This window comes from Mustela lutreola, chromosome 1 (assembly GCF_030435805.1).
Source record: "Mustela lutreola isolate mMusLut2 chromosome 1, mMusLut2.pri, whole genome shotgun sequence".
Lineage (NCBI taxonomy): Eukaryota > Metazoa > Chordata > Mammalia > Carnivora > Mustelidae > Mustela > Mustela lutreola.
The window spans coordinates 241,152,281-241,172,607 of record NC_081290.1 but is presented as its reverse complement, the minus strand read 5'-3'; the positions used below and the strand labels follow the sequence as shown (position 1 = coordinate 241,172,607).

Sequence of the window (20,327 nt, the reverse complement as noted above, 5' to 3'; positions counted from 1 at the left end):
GTAATTAATTTGCATTTTTAAAAGGCAACATTATCATTCTACAGATCAGGAAGGCCCACCTTCAAAAATATCGCCTCTGAGACTACCATAAGCAGTCTGGAGTCTATAAATCTTTGTGACTAGTGCCTTCAAATTTTCTGAATTTGATAGTAACCAACCTTCTTAGAAAAAAGGTTAACCACTTCTAGGAGCTTGACTGTACTTGCCTTCTATCTCTGGTAAGAATCTTGTTTTTTCTAACCATACTATTTCCCATAGAGTCTAAAAATTCTTTTACTTTTTAATATGCTATAGATGCTAAATATATATATATTTAAAGATTTTAAACCCATGACCCTGGGATCCAGAGTCATATGCTCTACCTACCGAGCCAACCACACACTGCTAAATGCTAAATATGACTCTTTTACTTCAAGCTCAAGCACTCCACAAATATGAAAAGCCTAAGAGAATTTCATAGTGATGAAAACGAATTCCCATGGAGTTTTTTTCTTTCTTTCCAAAATGTCTTTTAACCTTTCTGAAACTCAATTTCTCCCATGAAAAAAAAGAGTGTAAAACAAGCAAATATTAAACCCTCCTATCTTCTGGGTACTTACTGATATACTAGGCATGTTAGTGCCAAGTATGGTATCTAGTACTTTTTATACTGGATCCTCATACAGTTCTGTGAATTTAAGGTACATGAGCCTCATTTTATAAATGGGGAAACTGGCTCAGAGAGGATGTCCTTTGCCCAAGGCATGTGATTAGGGATGGAACTAGGGTTCATATGTCTGTCTGGACACCAAAGACTGGTGTCAAATTCAAACATTCCTTTGAAAGACTGGCCTTAACATTATTTAAGTCTCCAAATAGACATAGTATCACATGAGATAGCACAGAACTCCACAACAGGGTCAGAAATGTTAAGAAAACATTTGTTCAACAATGAACACAATATAGAAATATCTTGAATGATAAACTATTACCATCTGAACAGCACTGATATACTGCTTCTGTTCCACGTAGATGTGTGCTAGGTTCAACCACACATCACTGATATCTGCTGTTGCTTCTCTTACTTGGGCAAATACATCACGAGCTTCACGAAAATATCCTTTGTGGGCCAAAACAGCTCCTAAAATTATAAAAAGGCTTACATTTAAGAATTTTCTAATTGGAGCCAGGAAAACAACTGAAGGTCCTGTTTTAAAACAACTACATTTATTACATTCAGGGAGAAATTATGATCTATAAACATTCCTTTGAAAGCACTTATTTCACAGATCACTACAGATCCCCATGTCTTATAATCACCTATGCCATTAGCAGCATACAGATTCTTTGCATCATTTCTGAGTACTTGTTTATAGATGGCTAGAGCACGATCTTGATGACGCTTTTCCTACAAAATGAAATAAACATTATACAACAAAATTCAAACAGGAATCAAGAGCAGTTTTGTCTTAAAGGGACAAAACAGAAAAAAAAATGAAGAGACAAAAGGAAATTACCTTTTCTCGATCTCGGGTGGGCTGATGCAAAGTCTGGAGCCAGACGTTGCCAAGAGCCAGCATAGAATAAGTATCACTCTGTGTAGATGGTTGTTTTAATATCCTCTCAAATTTCTTCTGTCCTGGACCCCATTCTTGTTTTGCTAAATGAAGATTACCAATCAAAGACCAAGCATCTGGATGGTCCTAAAATACACATGTATAAAGAATCAAAATCTGTAATTTGAATTCAGAGACACCAATCACCTTTCCATGACAGCTGATTATTGAAGAGGTTTAAAAGTTACATTTACAAAATTGAGAGTGGAGATAGACTAATGAATTGTTAAATCAATCTAGTGTGTAATTATCAGCATGAGAAATGCAACAGAGTGGAATATAGAAAGGTCATCAGTGTACAGCACGTGGCAACAGCATAAAAAGATTTGCAAAACTTACATTTTAGTTGTTTGTATGCACACGTGTGTACTAGGCTATGATGTAAAGGCTATTTCTGTGGGCTACAATCAAAAAGTTTAGATGACTTCTATTCTCTAGCAGCTTTAGCAAGTAAAAATAAAACAGGGAGATGTCAAGATATTAGAAATATGATAGACATTAAAATGAAAAACTGATTTACTAGGGGAAAAAAGGTGAGAAAATTGTTTTTCAAACCTAGGAGTTAATACTACCAACCTGATTAATTTGAAGAGCTTCCTTAAACCAATCTGAAGCCTCATAAAAATTTCCTTTATCTCTAGCCATGGCTCCTAGGCGCAGATAGCCTGAAATATACATTTAAAAATTTTTACATTTAAAATATTAGCTATTTTAAAGCCTCTGCCTTCAGCTCAGGTCATGATCTCAGGGGCCTGAGATCGAGCCCCATATTGGGCTCTCTGCTCAGCAGGGAGCCTGCTTTCCCCTCTCTCTCTGCCTGCCTCTCTGCCTACTTGTGATCTCTCTCTCTCTGTGTCAAATAAATAAAATCTTAAAAAAATATATTAGCTATAAAAGATCATTATTTTAAAGTCACACTTTTGAAATGATTATATTTTGTTAATACATTCATACAATGAACAGAAATCCTACAGATGAAAAAATACTGAGCACCAATAAAATTAATTAATAATCTAACAGGTTAAGGAGCAACTCTGTGACCATCAAGTCTCACTGTTTGAAATCTCAGATTTATCTCTGCCACTCTATTCCTAATGCTAGCACCCTACTCCAAGTCCTGATCTACACCAAAGTTATTTTAAAAAGCTTGGAGCACTTTTTTTTCCAGTTATTCTCTGATGCACGGCACTGTCACTTTTTCTTAAAAAGCTGCTTGTCATATGGCAAAACAGCAAAAGCATGGACTACTCGGGATTACTAGTTAGAAAATCTGGGCTCTAACTGTGGGCTGCCACTTAAAGAACAGTAAGAAAGTATCACACAAATGTAAGTTGTTACTTTCTCCAGAAAATGTCAATGTCCTCAGGCCAACTAGCAATGGTTTACTATTGCCTATCAAACCAATTCAAGTTCAGCCTGGCATTCAATTAAAATCTTATTTGTTTTAAATCACTTTTGCATCCGTAACAGCATGATGATGGCCAAGTTAATAGCTCCTGATTTAACCAGAGTAAAAATATCATAGCTTTAGGTGCTTTTAAGGGAAGTACAGTATTATAAATTATTTTTAATTTAAAACTTTCCAAATTTTATAATGTTTAGTGTGTAAAAACTCACTATATATTTATTTTTTTTAAATAATAATTATTTTGAAGTAAAATAGTGTTCATTCTTACTAGTACAAACACTGCAAAAATGTTAATATGAAATCGGAGCAGGAGTATCATAAAGGTACATCCATCACCAAATAAGTCAAGGAGTTGTTCAAAGTGTAATAAAGGTAGTTGATCCACTAAGGATGGCCTACCCTATGAAATATATGGTTCAACTGGTTTTTAGTTATTTCTTTTAGTTTCTAGCATAAATTTAAGTGAAGCTTCATTGTTCTGTTTTATTTTTTTAAGGCCATAAATTTGCCTTGAAGGAAAAGGGGATGTTACAAACCTTCACATTTTTTTACTATTGGTTCTGAGAAAGATTTTTTTTCAGGCTGAATTTTGGGAATTTTAATTTATAAAAACAGTTTACAGTTCTTCGGACATGTGGGTGGCTCAACTGGTTAAGCATCTGCCTTCGGCTCAGGTCATGATCCCAGTGTCCTATGATTAAGCAAGCCCTAAGGAGGGAGCCTGTTTCTCCTTCTTCCCCTCTATGCCACTCCCACTGCTTGTGCTCTCTGTCAAATGAATAAATTTAATCTTTAAAAAAAAAGAAGCAGAAGTTTACAATTCTTACAGTCAACATAATTAGGATGTTCCCGTAAGATGTTTTTATATAGTTTTTCTGCTTCATGGAATTCACACATTGCCTCATACAGCCTGGCTAAATTATATGATGTTGTAACAGAAATGGCATTATAATAATGTTCATCATGCTCAGCTTCTGCCTTTGCGCGATCCAATGAGGCCAAAAAATATTTCTATAAGAAAAGAAAATTACATGTTAAAGGACAGTTGATACATCTGAAAAGTGTGCATTCAACTTGATAGTATGTAAGAAGGGAGTTATTTCCAGTTTCCTACCTTTGCTTCCCCTAGATTTCCAAGTCTAAAATGGAGGGCACCCACATTATTCAGAATCTCTGGCGGCACATCAGCCTGCACTTTCTCCTGAAGGATCCGTGTAGCTGTTCCATAGGCTGAAAGGGCACCCTGTATTATCATGGTGGAGACAATAAGGTGTAAGTGAAAATGAAAGGGAGAAACACTACACCATGCTTTCAAAAAACACATTTGTAGGAGACGAAAAACCCTGCTAAAATACCTGTATATCAGTCTGTTCTAAGATTTGTGCCAATTCAATCCAAGCTTCAACGTCATCAGGATACTGTTCTGTGACCTTCTTCAAATGGCCCTGGGATAAAAAGAGATCACTAAGCTGAAATAGGATTAATTCAGCAACTATAGGCTGTCAAGTAAAAAGTGGTAGCTACTCTACCTTGTTTAATACATCAACTGTTCGTTATTTCAACTGGAACAAGCTCGGCTAACAAAACTGCTTCCATCATATCTCTACTAGCAATAACAAGAATGAGGCGTGACAGTCTAGTGATAACTATGAGAAAATAGCTACAATTTTTTAAAAGTACCTTGGCAATATCTCGTTTTTCTTGATCTTCTGAGGCAGCATATAGCGAGCCAAGAATTTTCATAGTTTCATAATTATTAGGATAAGCTTTCAAAACTTTCTCAAAGCACTGAGATGCATTTTCTTTGTCACCTCGATAAATGTACATTTGTCCCAACCCAAAAAATGGCAGCACAAAAGAGGATGAAGCAAACTGTGTGGCTTGATAGTAGTACTGGAAAGCTTGGTCATAATCTTCCTAAAAAATGAAAATTAAACAAGACCAACAGTATGTACAGAAGTTTATCTTCTTTTCCATGTAGAAAAGTTTTTAAAAGACTTGAAAGACTATGAAATAACAGAATTAGATATTTAGAGAAGCTTTAAAATGATCTTACCTGAACGTGGAATGATCTAGCCAGCTGGTAACAACTTTCTGCTTGCATAGCCTCCACTTCTGTATTATGGAATGCATGGAGAGCCAAGTGTTGGACTTTGCTATAATCCTGAACAATGAGATCCAGAAATCAACTGAGTCAATTCAAACAACCCTAACAATCTCAAACATAAGGCTTCCTCAAATTTCATTTTTAAAATGTGTTCACTGAATTACTAGTAACAGTGCCGTATCCTGAATTACAAATCATTTTTCTCATTCTCCTTGCAGATAAATTCACTTACCTAGAACTTAACATCTATCCATCACATCCATTACTTCTTTTAATCCTGCAACAATCCTTTGAGGTATCAGCCCTATTTCTGTGATGAGAAAACCTAAGAGAGGTTAAGTCTCTTATTACTAGTAAAGGAAGCAGTTAAAATTCATTGAGAACTATTATACACTAAGCACTGAGGTAGGTATGATACTTAAAATTCATCAAGCCTCAGTCAAAAACCCTGCAAAGAGTATCATTATTACCATTTTATTGATGGGGAAATGGAGGCTTAAAGAAATAAAGTGTATTGCCTAAGGTGGAAAAGCTAGAATCTGGATTTTTTTCTGACTCCAAGGAAATGTTCTAACACACAAGCGCAGTAAGCTTAAGCGACTGGATTTGAATTCAGCTGTCTTCGAATGCATGGGTCATGACTTTCCCATTAGACCTGACTTAATTTGAAATATAGAGCTAATCTAACAGTCTCAAAGTCAGAGTTCATACATCAGGCGTAGGAAACATCTTTCTTGTTTTAATAGGGATATGTTTTATCCCTATGAGAAAATAGCTAGTAATCTGGTCTGGGAAGCCTTTGTTAGGTCAATAGTCAGTTTCAACTTTTTTAAAAAAATATTTTTTAAATATTAGGAATAATAATGTGATTGCTATTTTTAACAGTAACCGTTTTCCATTAGATAAGTATTTAATATGCACACATTTCATCTTAACTGCCACTCCTCAAATCCTGTAAAATAGGTTTTATTACTGTTTTACTAGTAAGTAAATTAAAATTTAGGGGAATTATTTGCCCAAAGCCATAAAACAATAAAATGGTGGTACCTGAATTTTGAACCAAGTGATTCAAATTCTACACCTGGAATTATGTTGCAAAGCCTTTTAGCTAAATTTATATATTGCTCCCTGGGACGAGGATAAAGGTCAAATGTTGGTTTTGGAATATAATTTTTCTATTTTTATTATTCTTTGACTCATGATATATCTTTTAGGGAATAAAATGATTCCATTTTAAAATTTAACATAAAATGTATTAGAGATTACATTCCATTTTAAAATCCTTATTCGCATCTCTTTGGTTCCCCCCATTGCCCCAATTTTTGTCCCCAGTTCCCTCTGCATTCTAGCTGCTTCACTTTCTGGTCAAAAACCAAGCTCAATTCTCAGTTCTTTCTGGAATTCTGTGTTACTTGCTCCAGGAGTCACCACAGCTCCCATCTCTAATCCCACCTCACTACTTATTGAAGTGTCTGGGATGTTGGTAATACCTTTTCTTCCTAGCTAAATGATTCTTCTATAGGGGAGACAATGTAGTGTGGTGGGCAGTTAATTAAAATACTACATCTCAACTATACAACTTGCTAACTGAGTGAATTTTGGCAAGTGATGTTACTTAACTTTGCTGAATCTCAATTTTCTTATCCATAGAAAGGGACATAGAAATAAGCTGCCTACCTCCTTAGGGCTGCCCTAATGACAGATGAAGAAAACATATGTAAGCATGTTCTAAACCTTTAGGACATATATTCAGTGCAAGATAACTTCATGGTGCTGATCACATAACAGGTATTCAGCAACACTAATAGATTGGCTTGATTTACATACTTCATGTACACAATCTAAAAGGTTTTGAACATGTTAAAAAGTAAGGCTTTGGGTGCCTGGGTGGCTCAGTTGGTTAAGCATCTGCCCTTGGCTCAGGTCATGATCCTGGAGTCCCAAGATGGAGTACCACATCAGGCTTCCCGCTCAGCGAGAGTCTGTTTCTTCCTCTGACCCTCCCCCGTCTTGTGCTTTCTCTCTCTCAAATAAATGAATAAAATCTTAAAAAAAAAAAAAAAAAAAAGCAAGACTTTATCTTCAGCAGTGGAAGAAAGACTAGCATTGAAAATTAAAAACTAGGGGCGCCGGGGTGGCTCAGTTGTTAAGTGTCTGCCTTCAGCTCAGGTCATGGGGATAATATTAACTACCTCTAACTATTATCTGACTCTTTTACAAATTCATGGAATGCATTTTTTTTTAAAAATTTTTTATTTTTTTTAAAAAAATTTTATTTATTTATTTTTTTACAAACATATATTTTTATCCCCGGGGGTACAGGTCTATGAATCGCCAGGTTTACACACTTCACAGCACTCACCATAGCACATACCCTCCCCAAAGTCCATAACCCCACCCCCCTCCCCCCAGCAACTCTCATTTGTTTTGTGAGATTAAGAGTCACTTATGGTTTGTCTCCCTCCCAATCCCATCTTGTTTCATTTATTCTTCTCCTACCCCCTTAACCCCCCATGTTGTATCTCCACTTCCTCATATCAGGGAGATCATATGATAGTTGTCTTTCTCCGCTTGACTTATTTTGCTAAGCATGATACCCTCTAGATCCATCCACGTCGTCGCAAATGGCAAGATTTCATTTCTTCTGATGGCTGCATAGTACATGGAATGCATTTTTTCAAGTTTTCTTTATTTAAGTCTCTACATCTCATGTGGGGCTCAAACTCACGACCCTGAGATCAAGTCACATGCTCTTCTGAAGGATCCAGCCAGGTACCCCCACAAGATTCATTTTTAATAATACTTGGTATTTCATAAGTATTGACTGCATATTAATAGCAATAATAACAGTGATATGCTAACATTAGTAAGGTCTGAAACAGTTCTGTAACTTTTACCTAAATTGCTATTAAATTAAAGTTCCTGGTATAATTTAGTATCTGGTTTCCGTATGGCAAGTAAAACTTTCATACTTACTGTATAAAAACTTTGCCAATGCAATCTTGGATTTAGTATTCAAGAAATCTAAAATACCATTGCTTCTACAGAATTTGTGGCAACTTTAAAAATTACATCTTGGGCGCCTGGGTGGCTCAGTGGGTTAAGCCGCTGCATTTGGCTCAGGTCATGATCTCAGGGTCCTGGGATCGAGTCCCGCATCGGGCTCTCTGCTCAGCAGGGAGCCTGCTTTCTCCCCTCTCTCTCTCTGCCTGCCTCTCTGCCTACTTGTGATCTGTGTCAAATAAATAAATAAAATCTAAAAAAAAAAAAAATAAAAATTACATCTTGATCAATATGCAAAAATAAATAAAAACTTCAATGACTTCTCGGCTGCCTATGTAAGTAGGTCCAAACTCCTTATATCACACAAGTACCTCGCTATCTGGACCCAATGCATTGTCTAGCACGAGCCCACCACATGCTGCGCTTTTACTACGCACTATTTCCACATCTGTGCCTTTGCCCTTTCAACTACCCAAAGACCTCCTCTTAAAAACCTAGTTCAAGAGCCTTTCCTTCTTGGTGAAAACCCTTCTTAACCACTTGGTCACTTCCTCTTTCATTTCTCTACCACAGCAAGATAGAGACTTTTATTTCTGCATTTACATTTGTTTACATGTCTGTGTTTTCTACGAAACTGAATGGAGTACAGAAACCACAGTTTACTGATCTCCACATCTCTACTCAGTGTTGGGTACAGAGTATAAAGGGTCAATAAATATTAAATGAGTGAATGACTAAACATACCCACCCCCAATTAACTAATACAAATTTTAATTTGAAAAAAACTCTACATTTTCAGTGTTTTTCCAAGTTAAAAAAATAAAGTATCAACGGCAGAACAGAAAAACAAATCAGGATTTAAAAGCAAACAACTTTAATAAATTGACTTCTCTTACCTTTTTGAAGAAAAAGTGATTTGCCAAGTGGTTCAATACCATGGGATTGCTAGGATCAATAGTATAGGCTCTGGAAAGAAGCTGGACACCATTTTTGATGGAATCAGCCTAAAAGAAAAACAACAACAACAGGGTCATTACTTAATTAGCATTTTTCCGAAGTTTTCTTTATAGTCTGAAGAAATAAGGTTATATAAATCTAAGTTCAGACACCAAAATATAGCTCTTGTTTCAGTTAACCTTCAGCAGGGATAAAAAAAAAATTCAAATAGTGAATTAGACTGTTAGAATTTCCCTCACAAATAGCCACATTTCCTACTTTTATAGATTCTGGCTGTCTTCTTGATGCGGCAGAGGTCTGTGGATTACCCAACAGCCAGTTTACCCCCTTACTCTGTTAATAGAGTCCTGACCTGACTTTGTAGCCTGTGATCTTTTAATTTCAGGAGGGAAAGTTCCCTCTTCCTCTTCTCAAGCCCCAGGGGATGAATAATGATTGATCTAAACCAGTCAAGATAATCTATCCCTTTCTCTCAGGATCAGTCTAAGGCAGTGGTTCTAAACTGGGAGTGATGTCATTTTTCATCATCACGACAGGGAGGATTTTAGCTGGCAGATATCAGGGATGCTGCTAAACATCCTACCAATGGGTAGGATAATTTTCTACAGCAAAAAATTATCCAGCTCCGTAAGTCAACAAAGCTAAGGCTGAGAAACTCTGATATCCCTGTCTAGACAATTATACACACTTTATAAAGAGAAAGTGTGATGGGGATAGAACTGCTCTAAGAGAAATCTGTTTATCCTTTCCCTTTCCTCCTTCTACATAAGGTTGATGAAATAATGAGAGCTTGGAGATACAGCAGCTATCCCGTAACTTCGAAGTGACAGACACAAGGAGGAAGATCCACATATTAGGAAGGACAGAAAGATGTAAAATTCTGGGTTTGAGGATACTGAGGTGCCAAATCCAAGACCTCAGATGACTGGTTTAGCAGATAATAAAAACCCTCATGTTTAAGTCATAGCAGTAGGCTTTTGTTACTTGCAATGGAAAGCATTCCAAACTTACACACATCGTGCAGCTCCTTTTTTTTGTTTTTTAACGTTTTATTTATTTATTTGACAGAGATCACAAGTAGGCAGAGACACAGGCAGAGAGAGAGAGAGAGGAAGCAGGCTCCCTGCTGAGCAGGAAGTCAGATGCGGGGCTCGATCCCAGGACTCTGAGACCATGACCTGAGCCGAAGGCAGAGGTTTTAACCCACTGAGGCACTCAGGTGCCCCATTGTACAGCTCCTTATCTGAAATTCTGAAATCCAAAAACTTCTTTAAAAACATGTTGTTTGGTAATCTTAGAACAAGCTTACATAGGGGCAAAAGTTTACCTGAATTGTGAAGTTATCCTCTAGTGTGAACAGTCACTCATTATTACAGAGAAATGTAAGTTTGCATTTAGGGTGGTATCCTAATACCTGGGTGTTAATATATTATGCAGTGCAGGCATCATATTGCATTTTTTTAAAGACTTTATTTATTTATTTGATAGACAGAGATCACAAGTAGGCAGAGAGGCAAGCAGAGTGGGGGTGGAGGGGAAGCAGGCTCCTCGCCAAGCAGAGAGCCTGATGCGGGGCTCGATCCCAGGACCCTAGGACCCTGAGACCATGACCTGAGCCGAAGGCAGAGGCTTGAACCCAGAGTGACCCAGGCACCCCTCATATTACATTTCTATTCTTTGCAGTCTTGACCTCTAAAACACTCTGGTCTCAAGAGTTTAGATAAGGAATAGTGAGCCTGACAGATCAGTCACGAAAGCCTTTTTTTTATTCACATACCTCTTTATTGTTGAGTTCTAGTACAGCCAGTCCAACCAATGCTCCCACACATTTGGAATTGAGTTCAAGGGCTCTGCTGAATGCCAGACGAGCTTTCTCCAGTTTGTTAAGTTTCACAAAGCAATGGCCCATTCCTAAACGAACTTCCGCTAAAAAAATAGTCCATCTGTCAAACTAGGGCGATTTTAGGGTTCAATTAAGCAAAATGCTTTAACATTCTCTATGAGTTGCAAAATCTCAAAATTAACCTCAGTATTACTACACTATAAAATCTTTTGGTGTATCACAAATTTGGTTACAGTGGATAGTATACCATACTGCCCATCCCCTTTCTCGCCATAAACAGAATACCTACAATACTGGTATTTTTCTTGCACTCCTGGCTATACAGTACCTTCAGTATCTAATTTTCAAAGAACAATTTTAAAAAAGTATATTTCTTTTCTTATTTGACAGACAGAAATCACAAGTAGGCAGAGAGGCAGGCAGAGAAAGAGAGGGAAGCAGGCTCCCCACTGAGCAGAGAGCCTGTTGCAGGGCTTGATCCCAGGACCCTGGAATTATGACCTACACTGAAGGCAGAGGCTTTAACCCACTGAGCTACCCAGGCACCCCTCAAAGAGCAATTTTTAAAGACAGCAAAAAATTTCATGAAGGCCTTCAATACTGTGACTGACTACATGTACAAACTGTCATTCCCTTCAGAGCTGTGCTTATTATACATGCTATCCAACTTCAAGGCAATGCCAAAACTCCACCATGTTCCCATGAAGGGCCAACCTCCCCACTGGACACTGGATTTTACCCCTTCTCGTCTATTTAAGGACACTGCTCCAGCAACTCTCACCTGTTTTTCCTGCATTATCAAATTTTCTCTATGTATACATCATTCTAATCCACATATATTCTCCCATCTAAAAAAAAAATCCTCTCCATTCTTTTCCTCTCCAATTGTCAACCCACTCCTATTCTTCCCTTGAGAGCAAAACTCCTCGAAAGATCTATCTATAGTTGCTGCCTAACTTTCCTCTTCCATTTTCTCTTAAGTGTATCCACCAAGCATCTCACCCTCACCATTCCAATAAAACTGCTTTTATCAAGGTCACTAATGATTACTATACTGCTGAATTCAGTGATCAGTTTTGGGTTCCTATTTTACTTGACCTAACAATAGAACGTGACAGTGTCTGACCTTGTCCTAGAAACATTCTTACATTTTACTTCAAGGACATTGCCTTTACTCTCTTTTCCTCTTACTTTGCAGGCTCCTTTGTTGGTTCTTCTTCATTTCCCTAACCTCTACAATGTCACAGTGCCCTAGAAGACCATCCCTGAACCTCTTTTCTATCTCTACTCATCACCTGGTAACCTCATAGTCTCATGGCTTTATATATCATCTCTATGTTGATGATTTCCAAATTAATTACTTCAGCTCAGACCTCCTTCCTGAACAACAGCTCTCCTGACCTCTCCACTTGTAGGTCTAAGTCTAAAAGGTATTTTAAAATTTTCATGTCTAAAACTAATTCATCTTGGAACTATATTTTCCAAATGTGCTAAAATGTAACTCTACTCTTATAAGAAGTTCCTTTTGATTTCTCCTTTGTCTCATACATCACATCTACTCCATCAGTTCTTCCTTCAAAATATACAGAGATTCCAATCACTTGTACCTCTACTATTACCATCCTAATGCAAGCCACAATCATCTCTGACCTACATGACTGCAACAGGCTTCTACCCGGTCTCCCAATTTCTATACTTGCACCCCACCCCACTCTAGTCTCAACCCAGAGGCCCATATGATCCTTTTAAATATAAGTCAGATCATTACTTACTCCTTTGCCCAAAGCCCTCAAATAGCTTCCTATGTCTATCAGAGTAAACACCCAAGTCTTTTTAATAATCTATGATGCCTGACATGATTGGTCCCTGGTTCTATTTTTGACCCAGTTCTTTTTTTTTTTTTTTCATCTTTTTGACCCAGTTCTTATTACTTTTCCTCCTTACCTTCTCTCTCCACTCCAGATACACTAGCTTCCTCATTATTCTTCAAACTTGTTAGACCCACTCTTTCCTCAGGACCTTTGTACCTCCTATTCCCTCTCTCTGGGAATAATCTTCTCCCATATATTTACATGTCTATTATTTTAAGGTCTTAATTGTTACTATTTTCCTCATCAACATTTCTTTTTTCTTCTTTTTTTGGAGGGGAGGAGGAGCAGAAGAGGAGAGAGAGTATCTTTTTAAAAATATTTGGGACATAGCATGAGCAGGGGAAGGGGCAGGGGGAAGAGGGTGAAGCAGGCTCCCCACTGAGTACAGAGCCCAATGCAGGGCTTTTATGTCAGGACCCTGAGCTGAAATAGTCAGATGCTTAAACGACTGAGCCACCCAGACTCCCTAAGAGAATCTTAAGCAGGTTCCTTGCCCAGCACAGAGCCCAACGCAGGACTTGATCTCACAACCCTGAGATCATGACCCAAGCCAAAATCAAGAGTTGAATGCTTAACAAACTAAGCCACCCAGGCGCTCCCTGGTCAACCTTTCTAAGTAATCTCCCAATTCTTCTCATACACTTTTACTGCTTTATGTTCTTTTTGCTAATATCTTACACAGTGTATATTTTACTCATTTTCTCTTCCCCACTGCGAAATGAATTCCATGAGGGAAGAGATTGTTTCTTTTTTTAAGATTTATTTATTCATTCCAGAGAGAGCGAGCAAGCAGGGGAAGGGATAGAGGGAGAGAGAGAGAATCTCCATCAGACTCCCTGCTGAGCATGGAGCCCAACATGGGGCTCAAGTCTATGACCCCACGATCATGACCTAAGCCAAAACCAAGAGTCTGATGCTCAATCCGCTGAACCACCCAGGAACGCCAAGGCAGAGATTTTTGTCTCTTGGGTTTACTGCTGCATTCCTTCAGTCTGAACAATGTCTGGCACATAGTTGATCTCAATAAGATTTGCTAAATGACTGAGATTTTCAATAGAAAAACAGAAATAAAGCAAACAGAAGAAAGAGAATAGTACAGCAAATAAAGAAATAGAAAAATAGTATAAAGCAAAAAGATTATAATATGGTCTAAAAGAGATGCCTGGGTGCCTCAGTTGGTTAAGCTTCTGAATCTTGGTTTCAGTTCAGGTCACAATCTCATAGGTCAAGAGACTAAGCCCTGCATCAGGCTCTATGCTCAGCAGGGAGTCTGCTTAAAGATTCTCTCCCTTTGTCTCCCACTCATACATGATTGCTCGCTCTCTCTCCCTCTCTAAATAAATCTTAAAAAAAAAAAAAAAGATCTGCTATTCAGCTTTTGGATCAAACATAATATATATTTTTAAATTTCAATTCTGTCATTTCAACAACCTATAGCATCTTTTCACAATAACTTCATAGTCAACTGCCAAATCCTCAATATTTTCAGTTGGGTCATATGCAGCTTAGACTTCAGAAAAAAGTTTTGCTCCTACCTGGACATCCTGGGTTGGTACGCAATGCTTTCTTATAGTAAGCAAGAGCTCCTCTGTAATCCTTCTTGTTGAAGGAAATGCAAGCTTTACCTATTGTAATTTTTAAAAATAAACATTCACTGACTAAAGAATACAAGTCTCATATGTTCTACATGAACTCACCTAAATTAAACACATCTCTGAATAAGAAATACTTGAAAACAGTGAAAATGATTTCATATTTAAACTTGTTTTCCATAAAAATATATTAATTTCACCTATAAACAAATAGTCCTGTTAAATAAGATAAAATAATTAAAATAGCTTATAGTTGTCCAAATAGATATTGCTTATTGACTCTTTAGAAGCGGATAACAAATTATTAACTGGTGTGTGTGTGTATTTTAATATTATGAAGTGACGTTAATGGTAAAGGAAATTCTTTTTTAATTTAAATTCAATTAATTAACATATGTCTTATTTGTTTCAGGGGTACAGGTCTATGATTGAAATTTCAAAAGAAACAATGATCTATTGCAGATAGTTTCATTTTTATAAAGTAAAGCGCTTCTACATTGCTGTCCAGCCCAGTCAATGAAATATACTATAGGCATATGGTGGAAGATACAGTTCCCTAAGATGGTTGCCAAAAATGACTTACCAAGAAGGGCTGGAATATTATTTGGAGACTGGTTAAGTACAAAATGAAACTGTGCATCAGCCTGATCCATTTTGTCCCCTTCAAGTAGGCAGAAGCAGGCTCTTCCCAACAAATGATTCTGAAAAAGTGATATATCATCTTAGACTTGACTTTACCAAGGAACAACCACAATTTAACATAAATGTGTAACAGTAAAATGAAAACCATATAGGAAGGAGGTAGAGTATGACAGAAATACCTCTATCAGCTATAATGTGTTACAACTATAAGCTATAACGAATGTGTTACAACTATAATGTGCAAACTACCAATGAGCGATTTTTAATTACAAATCAAGAAATGTAACTTATTTACCTGATCATACATAATAATTTTATCAGCCATGGTATACAACAGAGTTGCCTGTGTAATAAGATCTTTCTTATTGTCCTTATTCTTTTCCTTCCGAGCCTGTTGAACATAATAGGCCGCCAATGTATCCAAGCAAGTCATCTGGTCTTTTTCATGGTCTCTATAGTCCAAATTGCCATCTATACGTGCTGCTTCCAACAACTTTACAAACTCTTCTGTTTTTCCTTGCTTGTAATATTCCAGCTAAAAAGTAAAGAATCAAATTAGAATTATTAAAGCATATGTCCACACACAAAGCTGCACACAAACATCTACAGCAGCTCCGTTTGTAATAGCCAAAAACTAGAAACAACTCAATTGTTGATCAACAGGTGAATGGACAAACAAGCTGTGGTATATCTGTACAATGGCTGTTGCTCAGGAGAAAAAAGAACCACTGATACATGCTACAACATGGGTAAGTCTCAAGATAATTATGCTGAGTGAGAGAAGCCAGACCAAAAAGAATACATACTATAATGATTCCATTTGTATAAAAACTCTGGAACATGCAATCTTTAGAAACAAAAAGCAAGGGTTGGCTGAGCACTATGGGGCGTAGGGACGAGTTTGGAGAAAGGTTTTGGGGGTGATGGATTTATTCATTATCTTGATTGCAGTAATGATTTCACAGGTGTGAAATATGCTAAAACTTCTCAAATGGTACATGTCATATGTGTGCAGCTTATAGTAGGTGAATTACTGTAAGAGTTGAATTATTAAAATTGTTAAAAAGGTGATAATCACCATAAATGTTTCCAAATTACTACTTACCTACCAATAGGTGATTTCAAACTAAATCAGAACCCAAGAGAAAAAGCAATAACGAGAGGGATATAGAATTCTAAACCGAAAACTTAGGTTCTGGTTCTAGATCTATGAAAATTATCCATGACTTTGGGCCTGCTGAATAACTTCCCTGGCATCTGTCATTTATTAATACTAAAAGGAAGATCCATCTTTTTTTTTTTTTTTTTAAGATTTTATTTATTTATTTGACATACAAATATCACAAGTAGGCAGAGAGGCAGGTAGAGAGAGGAGGAAGCAGCCTCCCTGAGGAGCAGAGAGCCTGATGAGGGATTCGATCCCAGGACCCTGGGATTATGACCTGAGGCGAAGGCAGAAGCTTTAACCCACTGAGCCACCCAGACACCCCAAGATCTATCTTTTTTACCCACCGACTGTGGGCCATACATTATGGCAGGAGCTTTATATACTTATTTCTAATCTGCACAATCACCCTTAAAATGAATGCTAACATCCCCACATTTTAGATGAGAAAACAGGCTCAGAAGGTAATCATTTGTCAAAGGCCACAGCTAGTTAGCAGCCAAGTAGGAATCTGAAGAAAGGCCTTTCCCAGTCCAAAGCCTAGACTCTTTTCTGTTACACTCTCTAGAGCCCACAATGTTTCATCAATTTTACCACAGGTGCCACAATAATCCTTCAATCCTCCATTTTTTCCTGTAAGTGCTGTTAAAAGAGGCATTTATACTAAAGAAAATCTAAATTCCTCTCTGGCTTTAAAAACTGTGTGACAACGTCAACGGCTTACTCTCCATAGACCAGGAAAACGTAACACTTCAGAAAGGTACTGTCACTAAAAGTATTTTTCTGTAAAACCTTATCTAAGAAATGATTTACAGTTAGGCTTCAGCACTGGATATAAGCCCAACTGCAGATCAACTTCTTTCAAGATAATAGGAGGAGCCTCCTATGTATCTTTAAACAAAAGTGACCTGGAGCACACCTGCTTAAAAAATGATTTTAGTATAATGCATTACCAGAATAATTTATTATCAAGTTCTCATAAAAAGAAAACATTAGGTAAGTGGTGCTGGGGAGAGTAAAGGGTGTCAGAATTTTAGGCTGAGGTGATTCTCCTGAGACTTTCCAGTCTGGTTTATGTTATGGAAGGGACCAACAGGACAAAAAACAAGCCTGAGAAAAAACTCATCCAAAAGGGCTTTTGTGAGTTAGCCTGGAATATAATCACCTTCTAGACTGTTTTACAGGAAATGTTTTATTGTTATGGAAAACAATGTTAAGTAATAATGTTTACATGATGGCTCCTTGTTTTTTCTCAGATTATCCACAAATCAGTAGATTACTCTTCACTGAGTAATTAGTAAATAACCAAATACACAGTATAGACTACTATTTAACTTAAATGAATTTTGCCTTTACCAACATAGTAATACCAGTGGAACAGTACAACATATAGTAATACAAGTGGAACAGTACATCATTTAGGAAACTGGCCTTCTTGTTCTATAAATGGTAATACAATTAACTTCCATACATATGGTACAATTTACTTATCCTGCTCCCAAGCTGGCTACTACTAATCTGAAGACAGAAGCCAAATATTTTTCCTAGTCAATGTATAAAAAATAGTTGTCACATTAACACTAACCGCCAAAGCAATCCATATGTGCAGTTGTGTGTGTTCCTGTTTCAGAATACTGATAACTTCATCTCCCTCCGGTAACTGATCGAAGTCGAGTTCAATGACCTAAAACAGAAAATGCAAGTTTTTCTTATTTCTTATTTTTTTCTTATTTCTTATCTCTTCCTTAAATTCACATTTCTTCCTTGTGCTTTTCGGAATATACATCAATATGGATATACATAGGGTTTGTTTTCACTTGCTATGGGGCTGAGCAAGGATACATTAAGACACGCTTAAGGCACACATGTCAAATAGGTCATATGAGAATATTAAGGTAAAAGCATAGAGAAGCAAACAAACACTTCTAGCTGTCTTCAAATCACCAGAAAGAGAAAATGTTACAAAAGCTTTGTTAAAAAAGAAAAAAAAAAGCTTTGTCAAAAAAGACAAAACAAAACCGTGCCTAGCATATAATCCAGGTGAAGTGCAGATAAGCATCCCTGAGACTGATGCCACAGGCCTGACAACTTGAGAAGCACCATTCTAGAGGCAATGTGAAGTTCCATGCCACTGTACACATTCATCCAGGGAGACAACATTTGTGTGTCACAGGCACTCCTGAATGTGAGCACAAAAAGTAACAGTAGGCAAATGTTCTGGAATTCGATAGTGGTAATGGTTAACAACTTTACAACAATACTGCTGAAAAACACTGGATTTTATGCTAGGTCAATGACATCTCAATGTTATATCTCAAGTGAACAAAAATAAGGGTACGCGATTATATTGGATCTAGACAACATCAATGCTGAGGGCTTAACTGAGACAAGCCACAGGCTACCTATGATGAGGTGTGGGGAAGGGAGAAGGTGAGTTCCATCACCACACCCTGGCGGCTGTATCTCGGGGTCTCTTATTTTGCCGATGCAGCTGTGTGTGGGGGACACAGAGCATCACGAGAGACTCGAGTTTCTAAGGGATAAAGGTTGACATCCTATGTATTCCTCAGGGAAAGATAGTTTGAGCAGCAGAGACCACGGCGACATCAGCGCCCACCTCTTTTATCTGTGAGGCGCCTTACAATTTATCCGCACTCTCGCACCCCTGCGCCGACAATTAGGAAGAGAGCAGAGTACTGCCACATACGAACAGGTAGGAAAGGAACTTTCAAGAACTCCTCGAGGTGGCCGCGAGGCTGCGGGGACGTGATGTGGTCAGCCTGAAAAGGTGCAGGGGCAGGGGGTGACTGGGGCTTCGGTCGGGGATTTCGACCTGGGCTCCCGGGGGAAAAGGTGCTCTCGCTTCAGAGGCGAAGTCGAAAGAAGGGGAAAGGAGGGGATCATTCAAGTTCATGGCCCCCACCCTCCCCCATACTCGACACTTACCTCGTCAGTGTCCCGGAGGGGAATCTCGATGGAACCCCGCGACATGATGAGAGCAGAAGGCGAGCGGGCGTCTCGCCCCTCCGCTCCACAGCAGGTACTCCTGGCTTCTGGCTCTTCCAGAGGCTAGCGGCGGCCCGGGCTCAGGTCGTGACTGCCGCCCCGCGGCGCCGCCGGAGCTTGGGCTTCTCCTTCCCGTCAGCCGCTTAAACAACGAACAGCAGACGGCATCCGGCCACTTCCGGCAGCCCCGCCCCCTGCCCCGGAAGCATTCCTCGCGGGAGGGCCTGTCAGACTACCGGCTCATTCTGCGGCTCTGGCGTTTCCTTGATTAGGGAACGACGATGTCGATGTTTTCTTTAGAGTGGGTCTGCGACTTCTGAATCAGACCCGCACGGGCGCAGCGTGAATCAAAGTACTGAAAGCCTAGCCTCCCGGCCCCGGGGTGGGCGAGACGACGAACGAGGCGGGGGTTCAGGGCCTGGCCACTGACTGACGTGGGACCTCCGGCCAATTCTGGCAGCTGTGTCGGCGCCGGACTCCCGCCTCTGCGCCCCGAACTTGGCGGATCTTTTTTCCTCCTCAAGATTGCTGTGAATAATTCAATCATTCATCCCTCAGCCCGGTCAGGGGCTCTTCGTTTAGCAGATGTGAAGTGCAAGTCATACCTGTGCTACCTTTGTGATCAGTTTAAATATAAATGTTACGATGAATTCTATAACCTTGTGAGTTCCTGTGTGCGTTTGTGTGTGTATTTTCGGTTCTTAGAAGGATATGAATCGGCTAGACTTGTGATTTTAATAAAGTGGTTGAACAATTTGATTAAACCTGTAATGACTGTTTTGATTAAATTATAGAATTTGATTAAATACGTTTAAATTACTGTTTTCATTGTAGAATATGATAAAACTGTAATCAATGTTTTGATGCAATCAGATAATCTGATTAAATAGATTTTTAAACTTTTGTCAGTTTTATGTCCCAAGTTGTCTCTATCTTTTCTTCACCTCACTACCTCCATTCTAGCCCAAACCAATATCATCACTTTTCTGCCCGGTTTACGGCAGTAGCCTCCCATTTTACCCCACACCCCAGCCACTCACCCTAAATTCCAATCCAGCTTCAGCATGTTACACACTTACTTTTTTGTATTTATTTTTTTTTTAGATTTATTTATTTATTTGACACAGAGAGAGAGAGA

The 20,327-nt window shown here is 38.4% G+C and overlaps 1 protein-coding gene across 1 annotated transcript in view; it reads right to left on the bottom strand.

The window, feature by feature from the left end:
- The window catches only part of CTR9 (CTR9 homolog, Paf1/RNA polymerase II complex component), a 28,796-nt gene extending 9,424 nt beyond the window's left edge, over positions 1-19,372 (bottom strand). The window contains exons 1-16 of the mRNA XM_059136195.1: positions 19,130-19,372; positions 17,769-17,867; positions 15,314-15,553; positions 14,960-15,077; positions 14,320-14,409; positions 10,848-10,996; positions 9,010-9,117; positions 5,060-5,167; positions 4,684-4,920; positions 4,359-4,448; positions 4,118-4,246; positions 3,831-4,014; positions 2,172-2,260; positions 1,497-1,682; positions 1,300-1,387; positions 972-1,120 (exon numbers count right to left, since the gene is read on the bottom strand). Coding sequence (XP_058992178.1) covers positions 972-1,120; positions 1,300-1,387; positions 1,497-1,682; positions 2,172-2,260; positions 3,831-4,014; positions 4,118-4,246; positions 4,359-4,448; positions 4,684-4,920; positions 5,060-5,167; positions 9,010-9,117; positions 10,848-10,996; positions 14,320-14,409; positions 14,960-15,077; positions 15,314-15,553; positions 17,769-17,867; positions 19,130-19,174 — 2,109 coding nt within the window. The 5' untranslated portion in view covers positions 19,175-19,372. The remainder of the gene's footprint in view (positions 1-971; positions 1,121-1,299; positions 1,388-1,496; positions 1,683-2,171; positions 2,261-3,830; positions 4,015-4,117; positions 4,247-4,358; positions 4,449-4,683; positions 4,921-5,059; positions 5,168-9,009; positions 9,118-10,847; positions 10,997-14,319; positions 14,410-14,959; positions 15,078-15,313; positions 15,554-17,768; positions 17,868-19,129) is intronic.
- Between the last annotated feature and the right edge of the window lie 955 nt (positions 19,373-20,327).